The 24,764-nt window shown below is 38.7% G+C and overlaps 1 protein-coding gene across 4 annotated transcripts in view; it reads right to left on the minus strand.

The window, feature by feature from the left end:
• FGF18 (fibroblast growth factor 18) overlaps positions 1–24,764 on the minus strand; it is a 148,162-nt gene that overhangs the window by 4,757 nt on the left and 118,641 nt on the right. For 2 of the 4 annotated variants that reach the window (XM_026668416.2, XM_087948128.1), the window contains one exon: positions 21,405–21,511. The exons of 1 other annotated variant lie outside the window; for it this stretch is intronic. In XM_026668416.2, coding sequence (XP_026524201.2) covers positions 21,405–21,511 — 107 coding nt within the window. The remainder of the gene's footprint in view (positions 1–21,404; positions 21,512–24,764) is intronic. One more of the 4 variants, XM_087948116.1, reaches the window with a different exon arrangement.

Consider the following 24,764-nt stretch of genomic DNA (forward strand, 5'->3'; position numbering starts at 1 on the left):
ACAGCTCCAGCCTCAGACAACCCCTTCCTGCTGTCGCCACTGCCTTTCCTACCCCCCCTCCCAACCTCTTTTTCTTTGAAACCCTCCCCCCTTCCATCCTCTCTCCTGACATCTTCTCTTATCAATCACAATCTCCATAGGAGAGCAAGCCCAGGCAGTACGGAGCACCAGGCCAAGGCAGCTTCATCTCCTAACAGAGAACTGCTGCACGCATCTAATCTCTGACATAATGTCTATGGCATTAGACTTAAAGTCCTATAATGTGTAAAACACACCATACAGTATTGTCTTTTGTTGTCCTGTTTTAGCAAAAAGGTTATTCTTATGGCAGGGGCAGTGTTGGGGGAGGACTTAATAATAACGTTCACTCGCCTATTGGTCAACTGGATCAGCAGCTGATAGGCTGGTGGTGAGTCATGTCTTCGGTGTTCTGCTATTGGACAGCTGGAGGGGGTTGCTGTTAGCTCACAATGATTCAACCTGCTTCCTGGCTGGCCAGAACCCTGGCATTCATATAGTTGACTTTTGGGATAGAGAGGAGGGAAGGTTGTAGATCACTTTTTGAGGCAATGAAAATAACATTTACTCCAGCAAAAGATGGAGGGTACACATGCTTAGGCACCCCTGACCATGCTCACAAGGCATTTGGGTAACCTCTTTATAGCCACAACACTTGAAATGCATTACAAGGAATTACATTTCTCTGAGGGAAATTCCAGGATGGAGAATGCTGTTTTTGGAACAGAAGAGCTGAGGTTGCTATGATTAAATCCTGAGCAGAAATGAATGGCAGGCGAAGGGGGAAGGAGAAGTCACTCAGTTCATGATTTTGTCAACTTCTTTACAAGCAGGATGAATTTGGGTTCTGAGAAATAAGCTAGACATTCCTCAGTATGCAGCATGTGTTATACGTCCTGCTTTCCCCTTTATGATAGCTTTCTAATATGTGTTACTAGAAAATGCAGTGCGATGGGAAGAGACCTTTTTTTCCCTCCCTTGTGATGAGAGCCAACTCGCTTTCCTAATCTTTGATGCAACACACACACAACCTTAGTGAGCACTTGTACTTTTGTTATAAATGTTCATAGTATGCTGTGCAGGAGGTCCATTGCCATCATGCTGGGGGAGGAGAGGGTTAAACTTCACCTCCTTATAGGAGTCCCTCTTCTCCTTCCTTCACATTTGTAATGAATCCAGAGAAAACAGGAGGTATGGTTTGCCTGCTAAGTATTGAAGGAAGGTTTGATTGGGCTCTGAGATAGATAATTAAGAACTTGGTGCTTGCATTTGTTATCACTTGTTATCACTTGCCCAGGAGATGAGGGCTGGTGAGAAAATATGTGTCCTCAGCTGCTGTGAAACATGTTAGATGCGAAAGTCCCCACCCGCTCTTGTAAGCTGGCCATTGGCAAATCCTGCTGTTTCACTCAGAAGCTGAATTATGGGGAAAGCGAGGAAGCCAAAATCCATAAGCCCTCCCTCTTATGTGCTCCCAAAATTTAAAAACATTAAGCTAGGGATTTATTACAATAATCTGAACATTATTTCACTGCCAATCACAACAGGGGACACATACTCATATATTTCTACCATTTTTCTTTACTTTCCATTGAACAGGCTCAAAATATACTAGCAGAATGTAGCTTACTCCATTATTTGTAAGGGCTCCATGAGATGATACCTGCATTAATGTAGTTATGCGTAGGGTTTTTTTAAAAAAACTATAATAAACCAATTTAATAAAAACACTCTAAATGCACATTCAGTGTTAACTAGTTTAGTTTCAAAGCTTTATAGGCCATAAGTAGTGTTTTATTGTGGGAAAGAAAGATGTTTCTAGGAAGGATGAGTAAAGAACGTTGGAAATATATGCCAAAAATATACGATCCCAGTGCAGTCACCCAAGCTGTAAAAGTTATCTTAGTCGCCCAGTTAAATTAAGCTACATTTTTAAAAAGATTTTTTTAATCCACCTATATTATTTTTATAAATAATGTAGCAAACATACCCAATACTCCTTCCACTTCCTATTTTCTCAACAACAATAACAAATAACCCTGTGAGGTAAGATGGGCTGAGAGAGGAATGATTGGCCCAAATCATCCTTTCACACCTAAGGCAATACTTAAGTCCTAACCACTAAACCAAATTGGGCAGCACTAATATAGGAAGATTACCTGGAGGCAGGTAATCATTTTAGTAACAACATATTAAGGTATCATTTCAAACTGGGCAGGAGAAGGCAATAGAAAAACACTCCTACATTTTACTGATAGTTAGATAAGGTAAAGTGATAGATGATATAACGCCATTAGGTGGGATGGCACTCAATATGCTACTGAGGAAGAATTGAGGATCTTTCAGGTTACTCATGGTGTTTATGATATAGCTAGATTAAAGTGTTCAGACATCTAGATGCTGATGTTGCCACATAGGAAACAAAAATCCAAAGCTGCAAAGACAGAAATATAGTGGAAGCATGGAATATAAGAAGCATGAAAGTGAGGAAATTTAAGGAAGTGACAGATGAAAGAAGGATGGGGAAAGCATATTGAAATACTATATAGTAGAGATGTCAGAATCCAAAATAACTTAGAAAATATCCCTCTTTTGTCAATATGTTCCATTGATTATAGACAAGATTTCAATTGGGTTGACTATGGGATGTCCATGGGTAAACAGGAATCCTAGAATATCTCATTCTCCTCGTGCAAAGCCTATACACAGGACAGAAAGCCACAGTCCAGATGGAACATCACAAAACAGGTTGACTCCAGAACAGCAAAGAAGTTTAATCAATTTATATTCTGACTATATGCTAGAGGGATGCTGGAGTGAAAGAGCATCGAGACTGGAGAAGAAACATCAATGACCTCTGCTATCTGATAACACTTCTGAAAACTGATAATGCAAACAATCTGGATATTCTAGCAAAGAAAGTCAAGGAGCACAGTGAAAACATGAAACTAAGTTTAAATATAAATAAAACGAAACTAATGACAATAGCCATGGAATTGATAGTGAAGATAATGAAGTGGTTGTTAGCTTCTTCCTTTTGGGATTAACCACCAATAATAAAAGAACCAGCAGTCATGAAATGTGCTGCAGACCAGCATTTAGGAGGATAACAATGAAGGTCTTGGGGAAAAAGATATTCAGATTCCATAATGTATCTATTTCTACTAAGATCAGAACTATGCACACAGCCATTTCCCCAGTGACATGCTGTGAAGAGAAAGTTTGATTTTGAAGAAGCAAGATAGAAAGAATACTGTCATTTCTGAACATTATGTCAGAGTATATTCATGAACTGGAATAGAGCATGGTAACAAAGTCAGCCAATAAATAGACATAGCAACTAAGTCAGCCAATGAGGACTGTTTGAAAACTGAAACTAGAAGTAGTCTAGGCGTGACTCTATATTAAGCTCTGCAGCTCTGCAGCTATGTTAAGCTCTGAGTCTTATTGAAATGAAACTGCTTCTCTCCTCTGTTGTGTATCTTGCTTGCTGAAAACTAGAGCTCAGCTCTGAACCTGTAACATGTCTGCTTCTGTTTGAGTTTGCTCCATCTTGAAGAAATCTACAACTGGTATTGTAAAATTTACTTGTGTTTATAAAGAAGTTAAATGAAGCCTCAGCCATCTGTGTTTACTTTTCCAGTGCTGAATTTACACTGCAATACTCTGAATACATTAATGTTGGAGAAGATTTCTGAGAACACAGAGATAGCCAAGAAAAAACAAATAGTTCATGTAACAAATCAATCCAAAGTTCCCACTCAAGGCAAAAATTAGTTAGCCCAAATTGTGATATTTTAGACACAGAGACCTAGCTCTTTGGAGAAGGCTCTGGAGGTCAAGGAAGAAGGAAAGCGAAAAAGGATAACTAGCAATAAGGTAAATGGATCTAGTTAGAGTGATGATGGGCACATGTGGTGGAAGACCTCAAGGGCCAGGTTGAGAAGAGATCCTCCTGAAAGTCTAGCTAAGTGCCTGCTAAGAGATGGTGGGAACTTCACACCATAGAAGTGATCAAGTAGTCAAGTAGTCAAAGCTTTATAAGCTGTCCCAATCAAAAATAATGAATAGCTCACAACCACGTTAAATCTGAAATGTCACAGAAAGGTAAAGTCAAACTAGCAGCAGCCACAATATGGTACTGCCTTAGCTGCTCCCCTAAAGGTGATCAAAGCCAACCCATCCAGAGGTCATTCAAATTGGAAAGGCTAAAATGGTCAGTAGTTGAATGCAGAGGAGAGCAGAAGACTGGACAAGGTCTACTATCTTCAAGTGACTTGCATTGGACTCGAAAGATGTTTTTGCTCCCAATTATGTAGTCATGGCAAAAAATTAATTTGGCTTCTGAAATTCAGAAACCTTAAAAAGAAACAAGAAATGGATTATACTCTATTTTTTATTATTGCGGAAAGGACTGCAAACTCATTATGTAAGCTGAGCTAAGCAAGTTGGACACTGGTCTAATGCTTGGTCCACTATTAGATAAGTGTTAGAATGCTAGGACTCTGATTGTGAACAAAACCAAGTGCAAATGAAAGATCGGTTCCATCTAAAGGAACTAGTATCTAGCGCTCTTCTGGAAACACATGCAAAACTTCATGTTATATTGTAATAGATTCTACAGCTGTTTCTGTGGTTTTGCTCATGCAAGAAAAATCATATAATTTGTTTGCTTGTTTGTTTTTTGCTCATGCAAAAATAAATCATAGGTTTATTTTCAGTTTGGAAATTAAAAGTCCCAATCCAGTGCTCGGTCCAGCTATCTTGCAAATATGACTCGCGAACAGATGGTCCGTCATGGCGTCTGCTTTTCAATATAGCTGATTGAGAGTCCCGCGTCTCCCAAGAGAATCTCTTCTGCTGCCCAAGGAATTTGGATCAACTAAACTTTTCTTTGAAAATACTCCAGTGCAAGATGTAAAATGAACCCTCTTCCTTGAGAGCGGTTACTTTCTGGGTGCAGAAAAGAATCTTTAGTTCCAACTCAGCGAGTTCTCACCCTCAAATTCTCTTGCAGCCAACGCTCCCCGCCAACACCAAATAACCCTTGGAATGTATCGTATCTCCTGCTTGCATGTGGAAAATAAAGAAAAATGGGGTGGGGGAGGGGAATATCACAGTAATAAGGAAAATCTAAGGAAAAAATGGCAGAATGTGGGGGGGGGGGTCAAGGAAGATAATTGAGCTGCAGTTACAACTTTTACATAATGAAGTTATTGCATCGAATTGTCATAAGACTCTCCTGCTCTCAGCTGTCTGACTTCAGGCCAAGAAATCCTGAAAATATGACCAGATTGATTCCCCATGGTCTATGCATTTCAGCTGCTTCGTGATATTGTAGGCCAGGCCATCTCTAACAGTAAACAAAGGCCAAGTGTTACTCATTACATGCAATCCCTCCAACGTGCTGGCCTCTGAACTTCAAGAGGCCTCTGAGAAACTTCCTCAGGAGTCTTAGTAAGAAAGTTCAGCAAAGGTGTCAGAAGTGTACGACCACTGTGAAAGTGACTTCTAGGTATTGCTAGGGTATGAACTTTTGGCGATAAAAGGAGCAAGGGGGGAGGTAAACAAGGTGGAAATATGCTCATGTAGGTGCCATTTCCATACCTTTGTGTTCTGCTGAGTACAGTAACACCTTTGGATTGGCTATCGTGTCTTGGGAAAAGAGCGAACCACCCCGCTCATTGGCAGAACATGAAAAAAATATATATCTCTTGGTTACATCGGTAAGTAAATTTGTTTCCATAAAACATGGTGATGAACTTAGATTTTTGAAAGCATACGGTTATATAAAGGAATCCATTATAATGGTCACGTGCTGTCTCAGCAAAATCCTGAAGAAATCCAATGGTTCTCCCATCATTGCAAAAATGAATTACTGTCACTGTGTTTTCTTGCAAGGCTGCGAGGGATCTAGTTGGCCGCTAAGGAAATAAAAGGCTAAACTAGCTAGCCTATTGCTTAGATCCAGCCAGCTTTTCTTATGCTCAGAAGAACTTGAATTCAAAGGATAGCTGTATGAATTAATATGTAGCAACTTTATTTATTCAACTATTGAAACAGACATGCCTGTTAATCATGTGAATGTATGAAAATGCCTAATTCTTTTGTTTTAGTGGGTTTTTTTAAATTTTCAAAATAATAGCCAGGGTAATCCTTACTAAAATACATGATATGCCATGGGAAAAATGTCTCGCTCAAGAACCATTTTGCTATAATGGTTGAGGTACCAGGCTAGAAACCGGGAGTCCAGTAGTTTTAGTCCCATCTTAGTCACAAAACAAGCTGGGTGACCTTGGGCCAGTCACTCTCTCTCCGTCCTAGGAAGGGGGCCGCGGTAGCTCACGTGGTAAGACGCTGAGGTCGGCGGCTCGATTCCCATGAGCAAATAAACCGTATAGGGACAAGAAAGGAGACTCCCTCGAATGCCTACCGGCATTCAGGCTTCCCGCGCCACCCAAAAAAAAATCCCTTTCACAGAGGCAGGCAACCACCTCGGGCATCCCTGGCTAACACGTGCCATACGCTAAAAAAATAAATAAAGAATGCCCTAGGAAGGAGGCAATGGCAAACCACTTCTGAAAACCCTTGGCAAGAAACGAGCAGGGACTTGCTCAGCAATCTCTGACAAAATTGAACAGAAGGGGGACCGGCGTATGACCCCTGTGAATACACTTTCAGGAATGCTATAACTCTAAACTAAGTATAGGTAGACACAGGCTCCTTATGGCCCAGCACAGTAAAACATTTGTCCTCTTTAACAATTAAGTGGAAATATTCCTGATACTCCACAGTTATTCATCTAATTACATAGAATATTTCATCACACCTATTATCCTAAACTTAAGGACATTTCCCATTATTGCTGTTGAAACTTCTAATTTATTGTTCAAATGCTTTGTCCCAAAACTTATTTTTTCATTTCTTATCCGAAAGCAATATGAAGAGAACTACTATTTTCAAAAATATTTATTTATTTATTTATTTTAACATAATTACAAAACATACCAGAAACCAACAGAATCCCATAGATTTATTTTCAAAATAATTTTATAACCCATAGTTATTTAAGCTGGAATCTTTTTTACAACTTAGAAAAGATTGTTTTTGTTGTATCCATCAGTTTACACCTAATATTTACTAATTTACCTTTTATGCCTCAGATCCTATTTGAGGGAATCCATGACGCAATTTAAATCTGCGATGTATATTTATCAAAATCTGAGTAATAGTATATATAGATACTTCTGGTATGTATCAAAGGACAAAGAACTGGAATCTCAGATGATTCTTTATCAGTGACAGGGGCTTCTTAAAAAACTAATATGGCATTGACAGATTTGAGATTAAAGTTAACTGTTTAATTAAAAAAAATACATTTAGAGTATATTGGACTCACAAAGAATGTACAGTAAAACCTCTGGTCACGAATGCTTCTGACCACAACCAAATCAGGTTCTGACCAAAAAATTCACTTTTTTTTTTTCACGGCCAATTTCCCCTTCCATACAATTTTTTTTTTTTTTTTTTTGTAAGTGCCAAATTTCCAAAATTAGGTTCAGGTCATGAGCACATCGGTTTGCAACCAAAGTAATGGAACGAATTATGGTCATGACCAAGAGGTTCTACTGTATTTGAAAAGATGGATAGAATTTCAGAATTTCACTGCTGATCGTGTAAAAAACTTGAGGGTTCATTGACCCATATGATATTATCTTGTAAAGTTTTGTCATTTTCCTAGAATAGTATTTTAATATATACTCGCACACACAAAAACACACACTTGCACATATATATACTGTATACAGACTTATAGGACATTTTTAATGTATGTGTATGGGATATTTTTAATATAATATAATGTACTATGTAATAATATTTTAATATATATATATATATATATATATATATATATATATATATATATATGTATATATATATATACATATACATATACATATATTGGTATCTTTTAAAATAAATATATTGGTATCTTTTAAAACAAATAAAAGATCAATGTACAGGTGAAACTCAAAAAATTAGAATATTGTGCAAAAGTTCATTTATTTCAGTAATGCAACTTAAAAGGTGAACCTAATATATGAGATAGATTCATTACATGCAGAGCAAGATAGTTCAAGCCATGATGTGTCATAATTGAGATGATTATGGCTTACAGCTCATGAAAACCCCAAATCCACAATCTCAGAAAATTAGAATATTGTGAAAAGGTTCAATATTCTAGGCTCAAAGCGTCCCACTCTAATCAGCTAATTAAGCCATAACACATGCAAAGGGTTCCTGAGCCTTCAAATGGTCTCTCAGTCAGGTTCAGTAGGAATCACAATCAGGGGAAAGACTGCTGACCTGACAGTTGTGCAGAAAACCATCACTGACACCCTCCATAACGAGGGAAAGCCTCAAAAGATAATTGCAAAAGAAGTTGGATGTTCCCAAAGTGCTGTATCAAGGCACATTAATAGAAAGTTATGTGGAAGGGAAAAGTGTGGAAGAAAAGGGTTCACAAGCAGCAGGGATGACCGCAGTCTGGAGAGGATTTCACAAGGAGACTGAGGCTGGAGTCAGTGCATCAAGAGCCACCACACACAAATGGATCCTGGACATGGGCTTAAATGTCGTATTCCTCTTGTCAAGCCGCTCCTGAACAACAAACAATGTCAGAAGTGTCTTACCTGGGCTAAAGAAAAACAGAACTGGTCTGTTGCTCAGTGGTCCAAAGTCCTCTTTTCTGTTGAGAGCAACTTTTGTATCTCATTTGGAAACCAAGGACCCAGAGTCTGGAGGAGGAAGGGAGAGGCACACACTGCAAGATGCTTGAAGTCCAGTGTGAAGTTTCCATAATCTGTGTTGATTTGGGGAGCCATGTCATCTGCTGGTGTTGGTCCACTGTGCTTCATTAAGTCCAGGGTCAATGAAGCCGTCTACCAGGAGATTTTGGAGCACTTCATGCTTCCTTCTGCAAACGAGCTTTATGGGGATGCTGACTTCATTTTCCAGTAGGAAAATGCTGCCAAAAGCACCAAAACCTGGTTCAATGACCGTGGGATTACTGTGCTTGATTGGCCAGCAAACTCGCCTGACCTGAATCCCATAGAGAATCTATGGGGCATTGCCAAGAGAAAGATGAGAGACATGAGACCGAACAATGCAGAAGAGTTGAAGGCCGCTATTGAAGCATCCTGGTCTACCATAAAACCTCAGCTGTGCCACAGTCTGATAGCTTCCATGCCACACCGCATTGAGGCAGTAATTGCTGCAAAAGGGGCCCAAACCAAGTACTGAGTACATCTGCATGCTTATACTTTTCAGAGGTCCGATATTGTTCTATGTACAATCCTTGTTTTATTGATTGCATGTAATAGTCTAATTTTCTGAGGTTGTGGATTTGGGGTTTTCATGAGCTGTAAGCCATAATCATCACAATTATGACAAATCACGGCTTGAACTATCTTGCTTTGCATGTAATGAGTCTTTCTCATATATTAGTTTCACCTTTTGTTGCATTACTGAAATAAATGAACTTTTGCACAATATTCTAATTTTTCGAGTTTTACCTGTAGAAACTCAGCTAAGAAAATATATGTGTGTGTGTGTATACACACATACACACACACACATATTCACATACATACATACATACATACATACATACATACATATCCTAATGTGATTTAGAGGGATCATTGAAATCTGAAACACATCAGCCAATGTTTGCAAGCAACTTGCTGGATCACTTCAGTTGTTGGCCATACTTAATGGCAATTCTCAAGCAAAGACTTTTATATTTTAACTTTCTGCTTTTTTTTTCTTTTTTTTTTTTGAGATGATCTTTCACAGAAAGGTCTTCATAAATGAATGATTAAGTTGCCTTCTGGTCTCTTTTTAACCAGTTAGTACCAACAACTTCAAAGCAGAAAATAGCTTAAGAACTAAGAATAATTGAAGAAGATATTAAGAATATCTTTACTGGGTCTAGGGTGAAACATAACAGAATGCTACAGAACAAGGGGACAAAAAACTGAATTTTTAAACGTCTCCTTAATAGCTCTTTCACATCAATGTTATTTTTAGAATTCCTTTATTTCCCATCCTGTTGAACTGCTGCTTATAATTTTATACATTGTCCACCGCTATTGGAACTATTTTTCACCAAAGGTGGAGCTAATATGTGAGTGAGTGATACAGAACCATGAAGAAAATGTTGCCCGTGGTTTGGCTGAAGTAGCTAAATTTTTACTCTCTAAAAGTCTAGCAGTATCAGCTGGTAAAATCTGTAGCATTCTAAAGACAGCCCGAACTGAAGATAATGTAAAACAGCTTAGCAAAAAGCTTAAATATTTACATTTTTGTTCCACTGGATGTCAGGTTGATATTTTCTAACATTTTAAACATTATCTACCTGGCAGGGTAACCAAATTGGAATTTAACCACAAAAGAAAGCTCAGTGTTTATATAGATATTAATAGCTTCCATTTATGAAATATGTGACTGAAACGCAGCTCACTCTAAAACACAGGACCTTCTTCCACATACTTCTGACAGAGTATTTGCACAGGGATGAATGATAGCTGAGGAGAGTCTGTCAGATCCAACTATCATATTCTCCTTATAATGAATTTGTTATAGTTATTATAAATTGCTGTAATATTTCTCTTATGCATATGGCAAAAAAAGCTGACAAGTTCTGTTTCTGATTTGGATATTCTAGTTTCAGTAGTACTGAAAATTACATCAACTTTTCTGAATGTTCTAGTCTATCTATCTATCTATCTATCTATCTATCTATCTATCTATCTATCTATCTTTCTATCTATTATTGATCTATCTATCTATCTATTGTGCCTTCAAGTCAGTGCTGACTCCTGATGACTGCCTAGACTACTTCCTACCATTTTTTTTGGCAGGAGTTTTTTTTTTCAAAAGTGGTTTGCTATTGCCTACTTCCTAGGGCTGAGAAAGAAACTGGCCCAAGGTGTTCCATCTGGCTTAAGGCAGGACTAGAACTCATGGTCTTCCGCTTTCTAGCCTCAGCCACTAATCAAACTGGCTCTCCTATCAAATTTACACTCTCTGTACTGGCAATACTTACTGCAAAAAAGTGCATGCAAAATTGTTTGGAGGATACACAGCATCTGGAAAAGAAAATTCTTGTGGAAATAAATTGGTGTCTGAGATATCAGTATGGAATGTGCCTTCAAAAGTACAGACTTGTATGCACCTCATTGAAAGCAGTGGTAGACAGGGCAGCTTCCTTATTTAAGGACACATGTAAACCTGCAGCCCGTTGAAACAAATGCAGCAGTCAAACTGTCTGCATTGCAGTGCACATTTAATGTATATCCATATCCATTCAATATCTACTGGCAGACAGTAGGAAAAGGGTATCAATTGTATATCTTGTTGAACTAAGTGAAAGTCTTTTATAAACTCACAACTCAACATACAAAATTATTCTACACCTACTAATTGACCACTGTTTTTTTTTCCTTCTTTTCCTCAATCTAGGAATTCTTACTATCTTCATGCTTACACAGACTGGAAACTCATCCCTGTCAGTCCAGACCAGGTCAGGCCAGGTCAGGAAATCTACTCCACAATAAATACTAGAATTCTATTACTATAAGCCATAGTAACAGATTCTTGAAAACTTGACAGCATTTTCCATCCTCCTTATACCAAAGAGAATCAAGATAGGGGAAACTTGAGTTTCTTTCTAACATTTTCTTCCCTTCATGAGCTTAGTTCATATTTTGCCAATTGTCATCACATTCCTTCTCCAAAATCATTTCTGCATGTTCTTTAGCCTATACAGACAGTCCTCAGTTTACAACAGTTCATTTAGTGACCATTCAAAGTTACAAGGGCACTGAAAAAAGTGACTTATGACTATTTTTCACACTTACAATCATTGCAGCATACCCATAGTCACGTGATCAAACTTTGGATGCTTGGCAACTGACTGTGTATTTGCAGTGTCCTGGGATTGTGTGATCATCTTTTGTGACCTTCTGACAAGCAAGTTCAATGGGAAAGCCAGATTCACATTAACAGTCATGTCACTAACTTCACAACTGCAGTGATTCACTTAACAACTATGGCAAGAAAGGTCGTAAGATGGGACAAAACTCACTTCACAAAATTTTTACTTAACAACAGATGTTTTGGGCTCAATTGTGGTGGCAAGTCAGGGACTACCTGTACTTTTATTTTTAACTTGAGGAAATAAGCATATATGAAATCCCCCAACTTTTATAAAAGATATTACTTTGCTGCTCTCCTACACACTGAAATCCATCTGTCTCTCCCTCTATATCTATCTATCTATCTATCTATCTATCTATCTATCTATCTATCTATCTATCTATCATCTATCTATCTATCTATCTATCTATCTATCTATCTATCTATCTATCATAACAATCCAGGAAATTAATAGATGCCCTGCTTATTGGGAGCAGCTTTCTTGATAGCATTCACACCACTTGTCATTACCCATCTTCTTTTGTATTTTGTACAGTTTTTTAAAATGTCCCTGAGTCCCCTTTCTGCCTCCATTCCAATGTTACTCGCCACCTGGGGGAGGGGGGAAACCATCGTTCTCATCTGTACATGCAGCAGTTTGAGAGGATTAAGGTCACGCTAATCCAAATCAATGCAACACATATCAAGTGGGTTAAGTTCAATATATCTACAAATTACCCAGGGTACTCTGGGGAAATTATGGTCCTCCTCATCCCAAAATAAACAAGATTCTGGGACCACTAGCCATCTCCAGCCAGTGTTACATTTCTAGTCTGCCATCTGCAAGATGGTCACAACATTGCTGTTTTGAACTGAAAGATGATGAATCCCAAAGCAATCACAGTATATTATTGTAGTGTAAGCTGACAGTTCGCTACTGTCAATAGAGATATTGAAGGTTTTCTCCAGCTGGGTGACTTTGAGCCGATCATTCTCTCTCAGACCAACCCCACTTTTCAGGGTTGTTGTTGTGGGGAAAATAGGAAGAGGAAGAAATGATAGGTATGTTCACTTGAGTTATTTATAAAAAGAATAAAGGCGGGGTACAAATAAATTAAAAAAAAATCATTTTGCTGAAATGATAAAAAAAATCAAATAAAAAAAAATAAAAATCCCAATGCCCCATCTTGGGGATCTGATGCCTATAAAAGAAGAAAAAAGCCCTCTGGGACCAAAAATTACTAGCAGGAAGGAAAAAAACTAAGCAATGAGAGAACTGATTTTTTTAAAAAAACACAATTGGGTTGTGTGTGTGTGAAGGTATCATGAGAAAGTAGGCATCAGAATAAGGATTAGCAACCTGCAGGACTATGGACAGCTCCAAGGCAGAGAACTTGCTCCAACCACTGTGAGAGCCAAATGGTAAATCACTATTATCAAACCAGGCCTCCTTTTGGGGAAAAAAATATGCCTTGAAATCTACCTTTCTGTTTGCTTGGAACTCAATCTGGAACCTCAAGAAAAGAGGACACAGTGCTTGCTAACAAGATGGTTCTACTTCTAATGAATTAAACTGCTGATCTTGGATCTATCCAATACATGTCCTACTCCTTTTGGATTCGGTCATTAACAAATGAGAAGTCCTGGCATAATCTAATACAGTAACACACGTTCAAAGCACAATTATGTGTCCTCTGCAAACTTTTCTTAAACTTCAAAATTCAGAAGAGAGCTGGAAGGGACCTTGGAGGTTTTCTAGTCCAACCCTCTGCTCAAGCAGGAGACCCTATACCACTTCGGGCAAGCGGCTATCCAGCCTCTTCTTGAGACTGGACAGATTCAACTTGCTCGACGGTGCAATGATGGAAGTGGTGCGAGGCAGAGGGGCATGGAGAGTGCTGATCCACAGAGTGGCTAAGGGTCAGAGTCAACTGAATAGCTGACAACACAACGATGAACAGTTTTTATATATTTCCACTTTTATGACCTGTCATATAACTATTGTAGGATTACAAGTACTGTAGGCTATTAAAAGAACAGTCCTATTGTCCTACTCTATGTGAATAGCCACAGTTATTTCATGTACAAAACATGAACGTTTTCCACTTCTGTTCATGCAATATTAAAAACTCTAGGAAAACAGGATTAAATAACCCTATTCCAATGTAGCTTCCACTCAGCTGATTTATGATCATCAAGAAAAATACCAGAGAGCTGGGTATCCTCCAAATCTAGGAATAAATGTCCAAAATTCTCTTAATAGTTATAGTGGCTGGGAAACTCTGGAAGCTAAAACCCATAAGCCTGGAGGTGTCTATGGAGATTCTCAGTCATCCAGGTCATAGTTGTCATAAAGATGGTGGTGTTTTTCCAAAAGGCAACTGGATTGTCTTCGTCCATTTGTCTTTTGAAAAGAAGCACCTTTGGGACATCAATCTGGAGGTCATCCTTATTGAAGAAAACTGTTTTAAACCAAAGTGGAAATGCTATCAGAATGTTTGCATGGTGTGTGTGTGTGTGTATGTGTGTGTGTATGTGTTCCTGTCCTTCCAGAAGGAAATTCCTGATTACATTGTAAAATTGCTACATTTTAGATAAGGAAGCCACCAACATTCCACGAAAAAGCCTTGCTTATATAGATTAAACTAAGACTCCTATTGGTCCTTCCAACCTTAGTCCAGTCTGTACTGATTGGCAGCACATCTCTTAAATGCTAATAGAGAGGGGCCTTTCCCCAGTTCTAAGGTTTTGAAGAAACCAAGACCCAGGCTTGGGATTTTCAGGACTTTCCATGAGCCAAACAATGTATTAAGATTAGGACTATCCACAACCATCTGCTTGTATTACAGTTTACCATTATTTCCTTTGACAAATATGAAGACGGACGTAATTCCGGTCTTAGACTTACTGGAAATGATCTCATTTATTTATGTGCTGTGACTGAGGGGCTATTCACAATGCAAATAATGATTAAGATTTTTAATCCACTGCAGTCTAAAAGCTCAAAGAAGCCACAGCTCTAAAGATTAGCTGTCTACCATATGAGTACCATATTTGAATTTCTTATTTGAAAATACTGTTATGTTACTATAATTAGTGTTTTTAATAAAGTTAATTAATTATCTAGAAATTGAACATTAAAACATGTAACTGGCACAGGGATCCATCAGAACCTTTGTGATACATAGATCTTTCCAAAACCTTTATCCTATAGAAAAACAATGATAGTCGCTCTTATGTTATCAGTTTGCTGTACAGACATTAGATCCAGCAGAGGAAAAACCGATCAAATGAATATGCAAACAGCTATGTGATATAATCAGCAGTGAATCGGATATATAGGCAGGGAACTCATCCTGTTTTTCAAAAACCTAGCTCTGGTCATATTTCCCAGCTCTTATTTGTAATGCCCTTTGTAGATCAAAATAGGAAACCAAGAATTTAAAACTCAGACCAGGTTTTCAGCTGGGGAATAATCCAAAGATGTTCACTAGGAAAGAGAAGAAAGCCAGATGGCACATGCTAGGAAAGACTTATTCTAAATAGGTTAATAGGAAAGAAAGTGGGGATAGGAATGGTGCACGGTTTCATTATTAGCAAATGAACTTAAAGGGATTCTTGCCCCCAGAGTGGACTCAAATATCTGTATCTTGATCTAGGCACAAATATGTTTTGTGAGTTTTATTGGCTGTTGAATATATTAAAAATGCAGTTGCTCAAGTTATTGCCAGAGAAGGAATTGAGACTAAGATATTCATGATGAGCATGACCTTCAATATCACTATTTTTTTTTCCATTTTTTTATCCTTCCTCACCTACCCCAACCCACCTGCCTTAAGATGTTATTGATATTGGCAATGCAGCTGTACTGGAAAGCTTTGTTTCTATAACGGAATCTTTATACAGGTAGTCTTTGACTTACAACCATTCATTTTTATGACCATTCAAAGGCATGACACCAAAAAAAGGGACTTCAAATCATTCACACTTACAACAATGGCAGAATCCCCATAGACATGTGATCAAAATTCGGGCACTTGACATCTGAAATGTATTATTTATGGCAAATGCAGTGTCCAAGGGTTATGTGATCACCATTTGTGACCTTCCCAGCTGGCTTCTGGCAAACAAATTGAACGGTGGAAGCTTAATAACTGTGTGGTTCATTTAACAACTGCAGTGATTCATTTAACAAGTGTAACAAAAAGGTAAAATTGAGCACAATGTATTTAGCCTTGCTTAGCAATGAAAATTCTGGTCCCAACTGGCCATAAGTTGAGGACTACCTGTACAGTTTCCCAATTGGTCATGCCAATCTATTGTTGGAATTGTTAGGAATTGAGACAAGAAAAGAACAGCCAGAATAAGACTCAAAGGCGATATTTTACAATGAGGTTATAAACACACTCATGTAAACAAAATTGTAATTCAGATTATCAAACACCATTTAAAAAAATAGATGAAAACTATGAAAAAAAATAAATCTGTTCAGTTGATTAAAATAAACTTTGAATGAAAAATAATTTATAGTAATTATTTCCATGTCGAAAGCTATCAAAAGTCATGGAGGCATCTGAACCATCATCATCCAACCAGTAGCATTGATGGGCTGAACTAAAATTCACATCTCCTCCTGTCATCCTGACGAGTATGCAAGATTACAGGGTTTATTATTATTGTATTAACATGGATTGACATGGGCAATCTAAAGCTGTATGGAAAAACACCATCTGAATTAGAATTGCTGCTCCATACTATCCAAATATACAACCAAGATATTGCAATGAGGTTTGGACTGGACAAATGTGACACCCTCACCATCAATAGGGGGGAAATGGTGAAAACTGAAGGAATCAAGATGCCTTATAAAATAACATCAAGAATCAGAATGAAGACAACCACTACAAATACCTGGGCATCCATCAAGTTGACAACATCAAACACACAAGTCGAAAAGGAATAAGAAATGAATATATCATTAGAGCGAAAAAAAATCATAAATTCCAAAGTCAGCAGAGAAAAGACAATTAATACTTGGGCAAATCCAGTCATTAGATGCACACTTGGAACACTGGCCTGGACTCAAGCAAAATTAAAAGCTCTGGATATACACACATACAGTCGTGAAAAAGTAACTCTTTGAGTTCTATAGTTTTATGCATCAGGACATACAGTAGTAAAAATCATCTGATCCTTATCAATTCTTAAAAGAAGGTCAACCTCAGATGAACAACAATGCATGACATATTATATCATGTCATCATTTATTTTACAAATAGAAAGCCCAAATGGAGACACCATGTGTGAAAAATAAATATACCCTTACTGCTTCCATAGGTATGAAGTAGCAGCCAGATGCTGCTAATCAAGGGCCCTTGATCAATTGACCATCAGCAAGTGTGACTACCTCTATAAAAGTTGACATTTTAGAAGTTTGCTGGTCTCCAGTGCTGAGGTGTGTGTTAACACAATACCAAAGATTAGCAATAATCTTAGAAGAAGCAATTGTTGCCATTAATTTTTCACACATGGCTTCTCCATTTTGGCTTTCTTTTTGTAAAATGATGACATGATGTAATGTGTCATGTGTTGTTGTTCATCTGGGGTTACATTTACCTACTTTTAAGAACTGCTAAGGACCGGATGTCCTGATACATAAAACCATAGAACTCAAAGAGGGTATACAGGTGGTCCTCAACTTATGACCACAATTTAGTCCAAAATTTATGTTGCTAAGTGAGAATTTGTTTAAGAGCTTTGCCCCATTTTACAACTTTTCTCACCACATTTGCTAAATAAATCACTGCAGTTGTTAAATTAGTAACCTGGCTTCCCCATTGACTTTCCTTGTCAGAAGGTCGCAAAAGGGAATCACATGATCCTGGGACACAGCTACCAGCATAAATGTGAGTCAGTTGACAAGCATCTGAATGTAAAACACATGACCACGAGCATGCTGCAATGGTCATAAGTGTGAAAAATGATCATAACTTTGAACAGTCACTAAACTAAACTAACTGTTGTGATGCACATGCATACATATACATATACATATACATATACATATACATATACATATACATATACATACCAACCCACACACAAAGAGAGAGGGGGGGGAGGTAGAGGGAGATGGGGGAGAGAGGGGGGAGGAGAGAGACTACTACTACATATATAGTAGACCTGGAGATAGCAAAATAGAACAGGAAAAACTGGAGAAAAATTACAAAATACAAAGATCTGCAAATAAACTATAACTGTGCTAAAAGAAAGCAGAGACAATATCAATAACAACAGGCACCTTGGGTGCAATCCTAAAACAACTGGAGCCCCACTTGAACACCATTAGCATTGACAAAATCAGCATCAGTCATTTCCAAAAGACAGCTTCATTGGAACAGCTTGCATCCTGTGATGATACCTTTAATACCATCAAAGAACAACATCTGCCTATCCTTGATCCTTGGGAAGGACTCAGTTGGTAGATGCCAATGCCAAATCCAGTCTAAACATCTGGCTGACTGTGCCAACCATAATACTGCATATTCAATATATTTGCTGCCTGACTCCCAATGACTTCAGACAGTTATTGCAACCCAGCTGTTTGCCTAGGATGTTTGTTTCTTTTCTGATTTTACATTGAAATAAGCCTAACAGCAGGAATTGGGACCAAGGAGATCTGATACAGCCCAGTGATTTATAAAACTGCAACTCTAGAAGTTCCTGATCCAACTTTCACCACTCATGTAATCTTGTTGCATTAGGCAAGTCTCTCTTAGTGGCATTCTTCCCCTGTTCCATCTGAAATACTGGAATAACTAGCAATGCAGATCCATTTTAAGGACTGTTGGAAGAATTATAATGCATGTGGTGTTTTGTAAATCAAACACGATATGAAATATGAATCTTGATAATAATCTAATAATAGCTTGGATAACAGGATAGAAATGGTTTTTCAAATAATTACTATTATTTATATTAATTTAAAATCTTCCATTTGTGCAAGAAAATCAGCAGTATACAGATTTATTTCTTTCCCTCTCTATTCCTATAGCGAGGTCTTCAAACTTGATAGCTTTAAGACTTGTGGACTTCAACTCCCAGAATTCCTCCTCCAGTCATGTTAGCTCAGGAATTCTGGGAGTTGAAGTCCACAAGTCTTAAACTTGCCAAGTTTGTAGACCCTTGTCCTATAGTATCCCCACGAAGTAGATCAGATTGTGAGTCAGTAAATAGTGGAAGATTTTCACTTGGCTAAATGTCAATCGGAAGCTGGATCTCCATTCTAATCTGATAGTAATCACTATACTGTACTATCACATGCTAATGCTGGTCTCCTGACCTACTAATGCCACTTTTATCAGATTAAAAAAAATTGCTGTGGTGAATAAAAGTGTTCCTTGCCACTTTTTGGTTTTTTAAACAATGGTAGTTTTCCTAGTTAATAGGGAAGTAACGTTATCTACCGTATTCAGGGCTTAAACAACCATAGTCTTTATTCTCTGCTTCTATCATTACCTAGAAATAAAAATTGTAAAACAATTTTTGCGTTGGTCTTGCCTCTTTATGGTAGCCCACCATCAGTTCAAAGGACATCAGCAGAGATTGTAGGGGGTTTCCACACAGGTAGTCTTCCACTCATGACCAGAATTGAGCTCAAAATTTATGTTAAGTGAGACATTTGTTAAGTGAGTTTTGTCCCATTTTATGACTTTTCTTGCCACAGCTGTTAAGGTAATCATTGCAGTTGTTGTTAAGTTAGTAACTCAGTTGTGAAGTGAATCTGGCTGCCCCATTGACTTTGCTTGTCAGAAGGTCTCCAAAGGGGATCAGAGGACCCCAGGGCACTGCAACTTTCATAAATATGAACCAGTTGCCAAGCACCTGAATTTCGATCATGAGACCATGGAGATGTTGCAATGGTTGTAAGTGTGAAAAATGGTTCTAGTGCTGTTGTAACATTGAGCAGTCACTAAATGAATTGTTGTAAGTCGAGACACAAAGTAGTTCGCTTTAAAACTAAATCATGTACCTTTGTGCACCTGCTTTTTATCTGAAATGTGGCTTCCAGACGTACAACTCTATTTTCTCTAAACCAAATTCACACTGTCTTCCAACCAGGGGTGGGATTCAAAAATCCCAGCAACTGGTTCTCTGCCCGGTTGCTGGGTGGGCGTGGCCATGGTGGGTGTGGACTACCAGAACTTCCTGTTTCCGGTTTCTGGAGGGCCTCCAGAGCCTGGGGGAGGCCGTTTTTGCCCTCTCAAGGGTCCGGAGGCTTCCACCGGGCCTCTGGAAGGGTGAAACCAGCCTCCCCCAGGCTCTGGAGGCCCTCCGGAAACCGGAAACAGGCCCATTTCTGGACTTCCGGAAGGCCTGTTCTCCCCCTCCCAGAGTCTCCACGCAGACCCTGCACTTACCTGCATTGCATGGAGACTCCTGGGAGGGGAGAGGCAGGGTGGGCAGGGTCAGCCAGTTGGTTGAAATTACGTTAACATCCGGTTTGCCCAAACTGGTCCAAACCAGTAGAATCCCACCCCTGTGTCCAACACCAAAATTTAGATTCCTCCTCTCCCACCCACCCCAAAAAACTGATGCCAGTGTAAGAATTAATTTTGGAAGAGAGGCAGGGAAGATCCTTTTTAAAATATCTGGAGTCTGGATTTGCCTGTTGACTACCTTGTCAAACTCCAAACGTGCCAAAAATGTGACCCAAACAAACCAACAAGAACAAAACATGAGTGGAAACTACCCCCCCCCCATCCTCAAAAGTAATGGATTCATTTTAATCTAATCTGAAGCTAGCAGCTAAGAGGCATAGGCAAATGTAATATAATTCATCCATGCTTCTACTGTTTGTATATGAAGATCAGAGGTAATGAAATATTCTTGTAATATAAGAAGCATAAACCCATCCCCAATAAGATCTAAAAACTGCAATATCATTTCATTTTAAACTGTTCCTATTTTAAGAGTGATACCCCATTGTCTAACATCTTAACATGTTTCTGCAGTTTTCTGTTTCTGCCTGTTTAAACCACCAAGGTAAGAGAGATTTCTATCACGTAATGCAAACTCCCAATTGTTTTGGAGAGAGAACAAGAGAAGCACATCTTTTAACAATTTATGCATCTGTAAAATGGAAACCTGTATGTACGCAGAGAAATCAGTAATAAAACCCCAGTGGTTAGCCACAGTACTTAATTTTATGAGTTAGGATTTTTTTCCCCTTCTTTTTTCTGTTTTTAAGTAAAAGCATGAATGCTTGAAGAATTCCACATTCCTCAAATCCTGCTTTTCATTTGGGGCTGACAGGCAAAGTTCAGAACACATCATTATGGGAGTTCACAGTCACTGCTAAAGGTAACACTCATATTACAAATGAATTAATAGAAAACACTTACCTTCCCTACTAGTTTGCCTTTCCTGTTCATGCAAAGGTAAAAGTCTGTCTCTCTCCCTTTGATCCGGACTTGACTGCCAAATGTGTCTGTTTCCACTAGAAGCTGGGCTTGTAAAGGAAGAGGAAGAAGAAGGAAAAAAGAAAAAAAAGGGGGAAAATTACAAGCATTTACCAGACTGGTCATAGAGTGAATGAAGAAGATGACTTCTTATATGTTCTCCAATTGAGAGACAGAGTATCATTGCTATATGACTGGCGGCATGCAGTACAAAATGAGCACACCAGCTCTCATAAATGATCCATTATATAACCGTAGGGAAAACTCACATCAGGGTACACTGTGTTTTTTTGGACAAAAAGACAGGCTGATAACTCTGATCAAAAGAACACCATAGACATTAGAATGGCATTAGTTTCGCACACAAAAACCCAACCCCACTTTCTTTCAAATTCAGGGGGCATCCGGATGTTACTGATTCCAGATTATATTTTATATCACAAAACCAACCCCCCACCCCACACCCCACATTCAATCCAATCCGTGTCAATCAAGAAAAAAAGGGGGAAGGGTGTGGGGAGGTGAGTTACTACAACTACTTTTCTACTGCTACTTTGTGTGGGAGCAAATAAAGCATTAGATTAGTAGAAAAGATGGTCCTGCCCCCTGTTTCAAATGGCATCATGAAATGGGCCAATAACTGCTGGCAAGAACCGGCATCTCAAATGGTGCAGCAAATCTTTTGAAAGGAAGCCAGGCTTCCAATTACTCTCCTCCTTATCAGCTGTCTCAGAATGGCACTATCTAGAAGGGCACCAACTAAAGCCAAGCTGAGATTCCTCAAAAGATATTGTCCAAGAAAGTTTCTGAGATTATTTTCTTACTTCCCAGCTGCACTAGAAAAAAAGATGCCTGCATGGCTGAATGTTCTCTGAAAATTCTCCATATTGAGTGTCCTAACCCTTTTTATTATTTCTTTCAAAACAAATGGATCCATGTTTTATCATGAGCTGAGATTCATAAATGAAATTAAAACAACAGAGGGCAGCTCAGCACTGTGGCCTCAAAAGTAAGAGGAATATGATGCCAATTGCAGCTCACAATAGTAGAGATCTTGCCCAAACAGAAACAGAATGTAACACCTGAGATATTAACTCAGGTGTAATGTAACAGAGTGTGGCATGTGACACCCACTGTGAAAAAAAAATATTTTGTGTGATGTTCCAGCCAACCAAACTTGTCTTCTTTCAGTTTATTCCATACATTTTTCTTTTCTGCACCTCTTCCCAACTTATCCCACCAAAATAAGAGGGAGCATTTGAAGCCACTGAGCAAATTCAGGTCTTTTTAGGTTGGTAAAGAGTTTACTCTACTTTTCCTTAAGAGTTCCCACACACTTTTTACATATCTTGACTTCTCTCTGAGCATGTTTATAATTCCATCTTTATACATAACACAGTGACGGTGAACCTTTTTGGCACCAAGTGCCGAAAATGCACATGCATGTGTGCTTACTCAAAATGCAGCATTCACACATCCTGCACATGCGCATATGCCCCGCCCCCATGCATGGCTCCTGTCCCCTGTGCATGCGCTCCCACTCCCACTCCACGCATGAACAGCAGAGGCCTGAATACCAGCTGGCCAGCAGGAGGCATGCACATAAGTGTGGTGGAGCTGAGCTGGAATGACGGCGCGCGTGGCCACAGAGAGGGCTCTGCATGCCACCTGTGGCACACGTGCCATAGATTTGCCACCATAGGCATAACACAATTTTAGGAATGGGAAGATCCATCTTTGGAATACGAGTCTGCTAACTGCATGAAGATTTTTCTGGAGGTTTTAGAATAATCCTTCTATAGTTTCAAAAGAGCATTTGTGGAGGTGGAAACAAATAAGGGCAAGTAATAAAAATGGACAGGTATGTTCTTAATTTAAGTCTGTTAATTTTAAGAAGCCTCGTGCTGGAGATTTAACCTCATCTGACCAGACCAAACTCAAACCCTAAGTTAAAGTTGATCAAAGACGAAACACAGGGCAACTTATTCACATTGTGGTTCTAAGCCCAAAGCAGGCCACCTTGACTGTGGAGAAGTGCAGTGAGCCAAGTTCCAGGAACCAGGCTCAGCGATTTCTCAGAGAGTCATGAACAGATGCTTTGGAAAAGAGACAGCAGGTGTTCCTTGGCTTAAAAAAATGCCTGCGAGGAAGATGCGAGCAGAGATGGTAAGAAAGACCCATAAAGAACAGGGAAACAGCTTTGCCAAAGAGTTGTGAGAAAGAGCTCTTTCTGGGATCCAAGAGAGCGGCTGCCAGTCAAAACAGATAACACCGGGCAGGGAAAGCCAATGGATTAACCCAGCGTGAGGAAAATTTGCCTGTTGGCCAGCATAACTGCACATTAACTTTGCTGCTTCTGTCTGCCAGTGTTGCTACAGTTATAGGTCAAATGCTCAGGGAATTCAATCCTTCAACTTTTTTTTTTTTTGCTGTGTATAATGTTGATAAAAACAATTTTTGGCAAACTCCATCCTGTGGATTCAATAACAAATCCTAATGACGAAAAGATTGCCTACCTCCCATCCTCCATTCTCTGAAGCCAAATTGTCAATTTCAATCATGTTAAAACAAATGGCTCGGCCTCTTTTAAAATGCATGTGTACCTCTCCACTCCAAAATACTCCAAGGAAAGCTGGGCAGTTTCAAAACTACAAGATACATCACCTCACTCTTAAACTAAAACAAGTATGAGTAATACCCAGGCCGATTTTAATTTGAAAAGTATCACCTTAAAAAGATGTCAGTTCCCTGCTGTGAAAATTAAAACCATCTGGATGGCGTGATTTCCAATAATTAATGTAGCCCTCCTTTGACACAGTGACTAATTAAAATATGATACCCCCTGTTTTTTTTTCCAAGTACCACATTTGAATTACAATTACAATAAAGCGCCAATAAAATAATGGAACAACTTTGGAAGAAATGAAAAATACACTTTTCTGCTTTTTTGACTTGGCAAGGAATAATATAGGCAAAGTTTTATGCTAGCAAGAATTAAGCAAAGGCAAAAGTGCAGCAGGTAACCTTTCTGGAAAAGCACATGGAACAACTTCCAAACGTATCAAAACAAGAAGCAGTTGCCATCAAGAAACAGGTTTCAAATGAACACAATTCAGAAACAACATACTGGAATGGAAAAGAACACACCTACTAGGAAAGAAGTACACCTCAGTTTAATCAACCACAAGTGATTCCAGGCAAGCTTATGATTCTTGAAAACCTTATTCTTAGAGACCTCCAGAAATTGTCACGGTATTGTCCTTTTTAATGAGACACGGGGGGACAGAATGAAATATCCATTTT

The sequence above is a fragment of the Notechis scutatus genome, chromosome 1 (genome assembly GCF_049901735.1).
Source record: "Notechis scutatus isolate UNSWTSFEM ecotype Mainland chromosome 1, rNotScu1.2, whole genome shotgun sequence".
In the NCBI taxonomy this organism is placed as follows: domain Eukaryota; kingdom Metazoa; phylum Chordata; class Lepidosauria; order Squamata; family Elapidae; genus Notechis; species Notechis scutatus.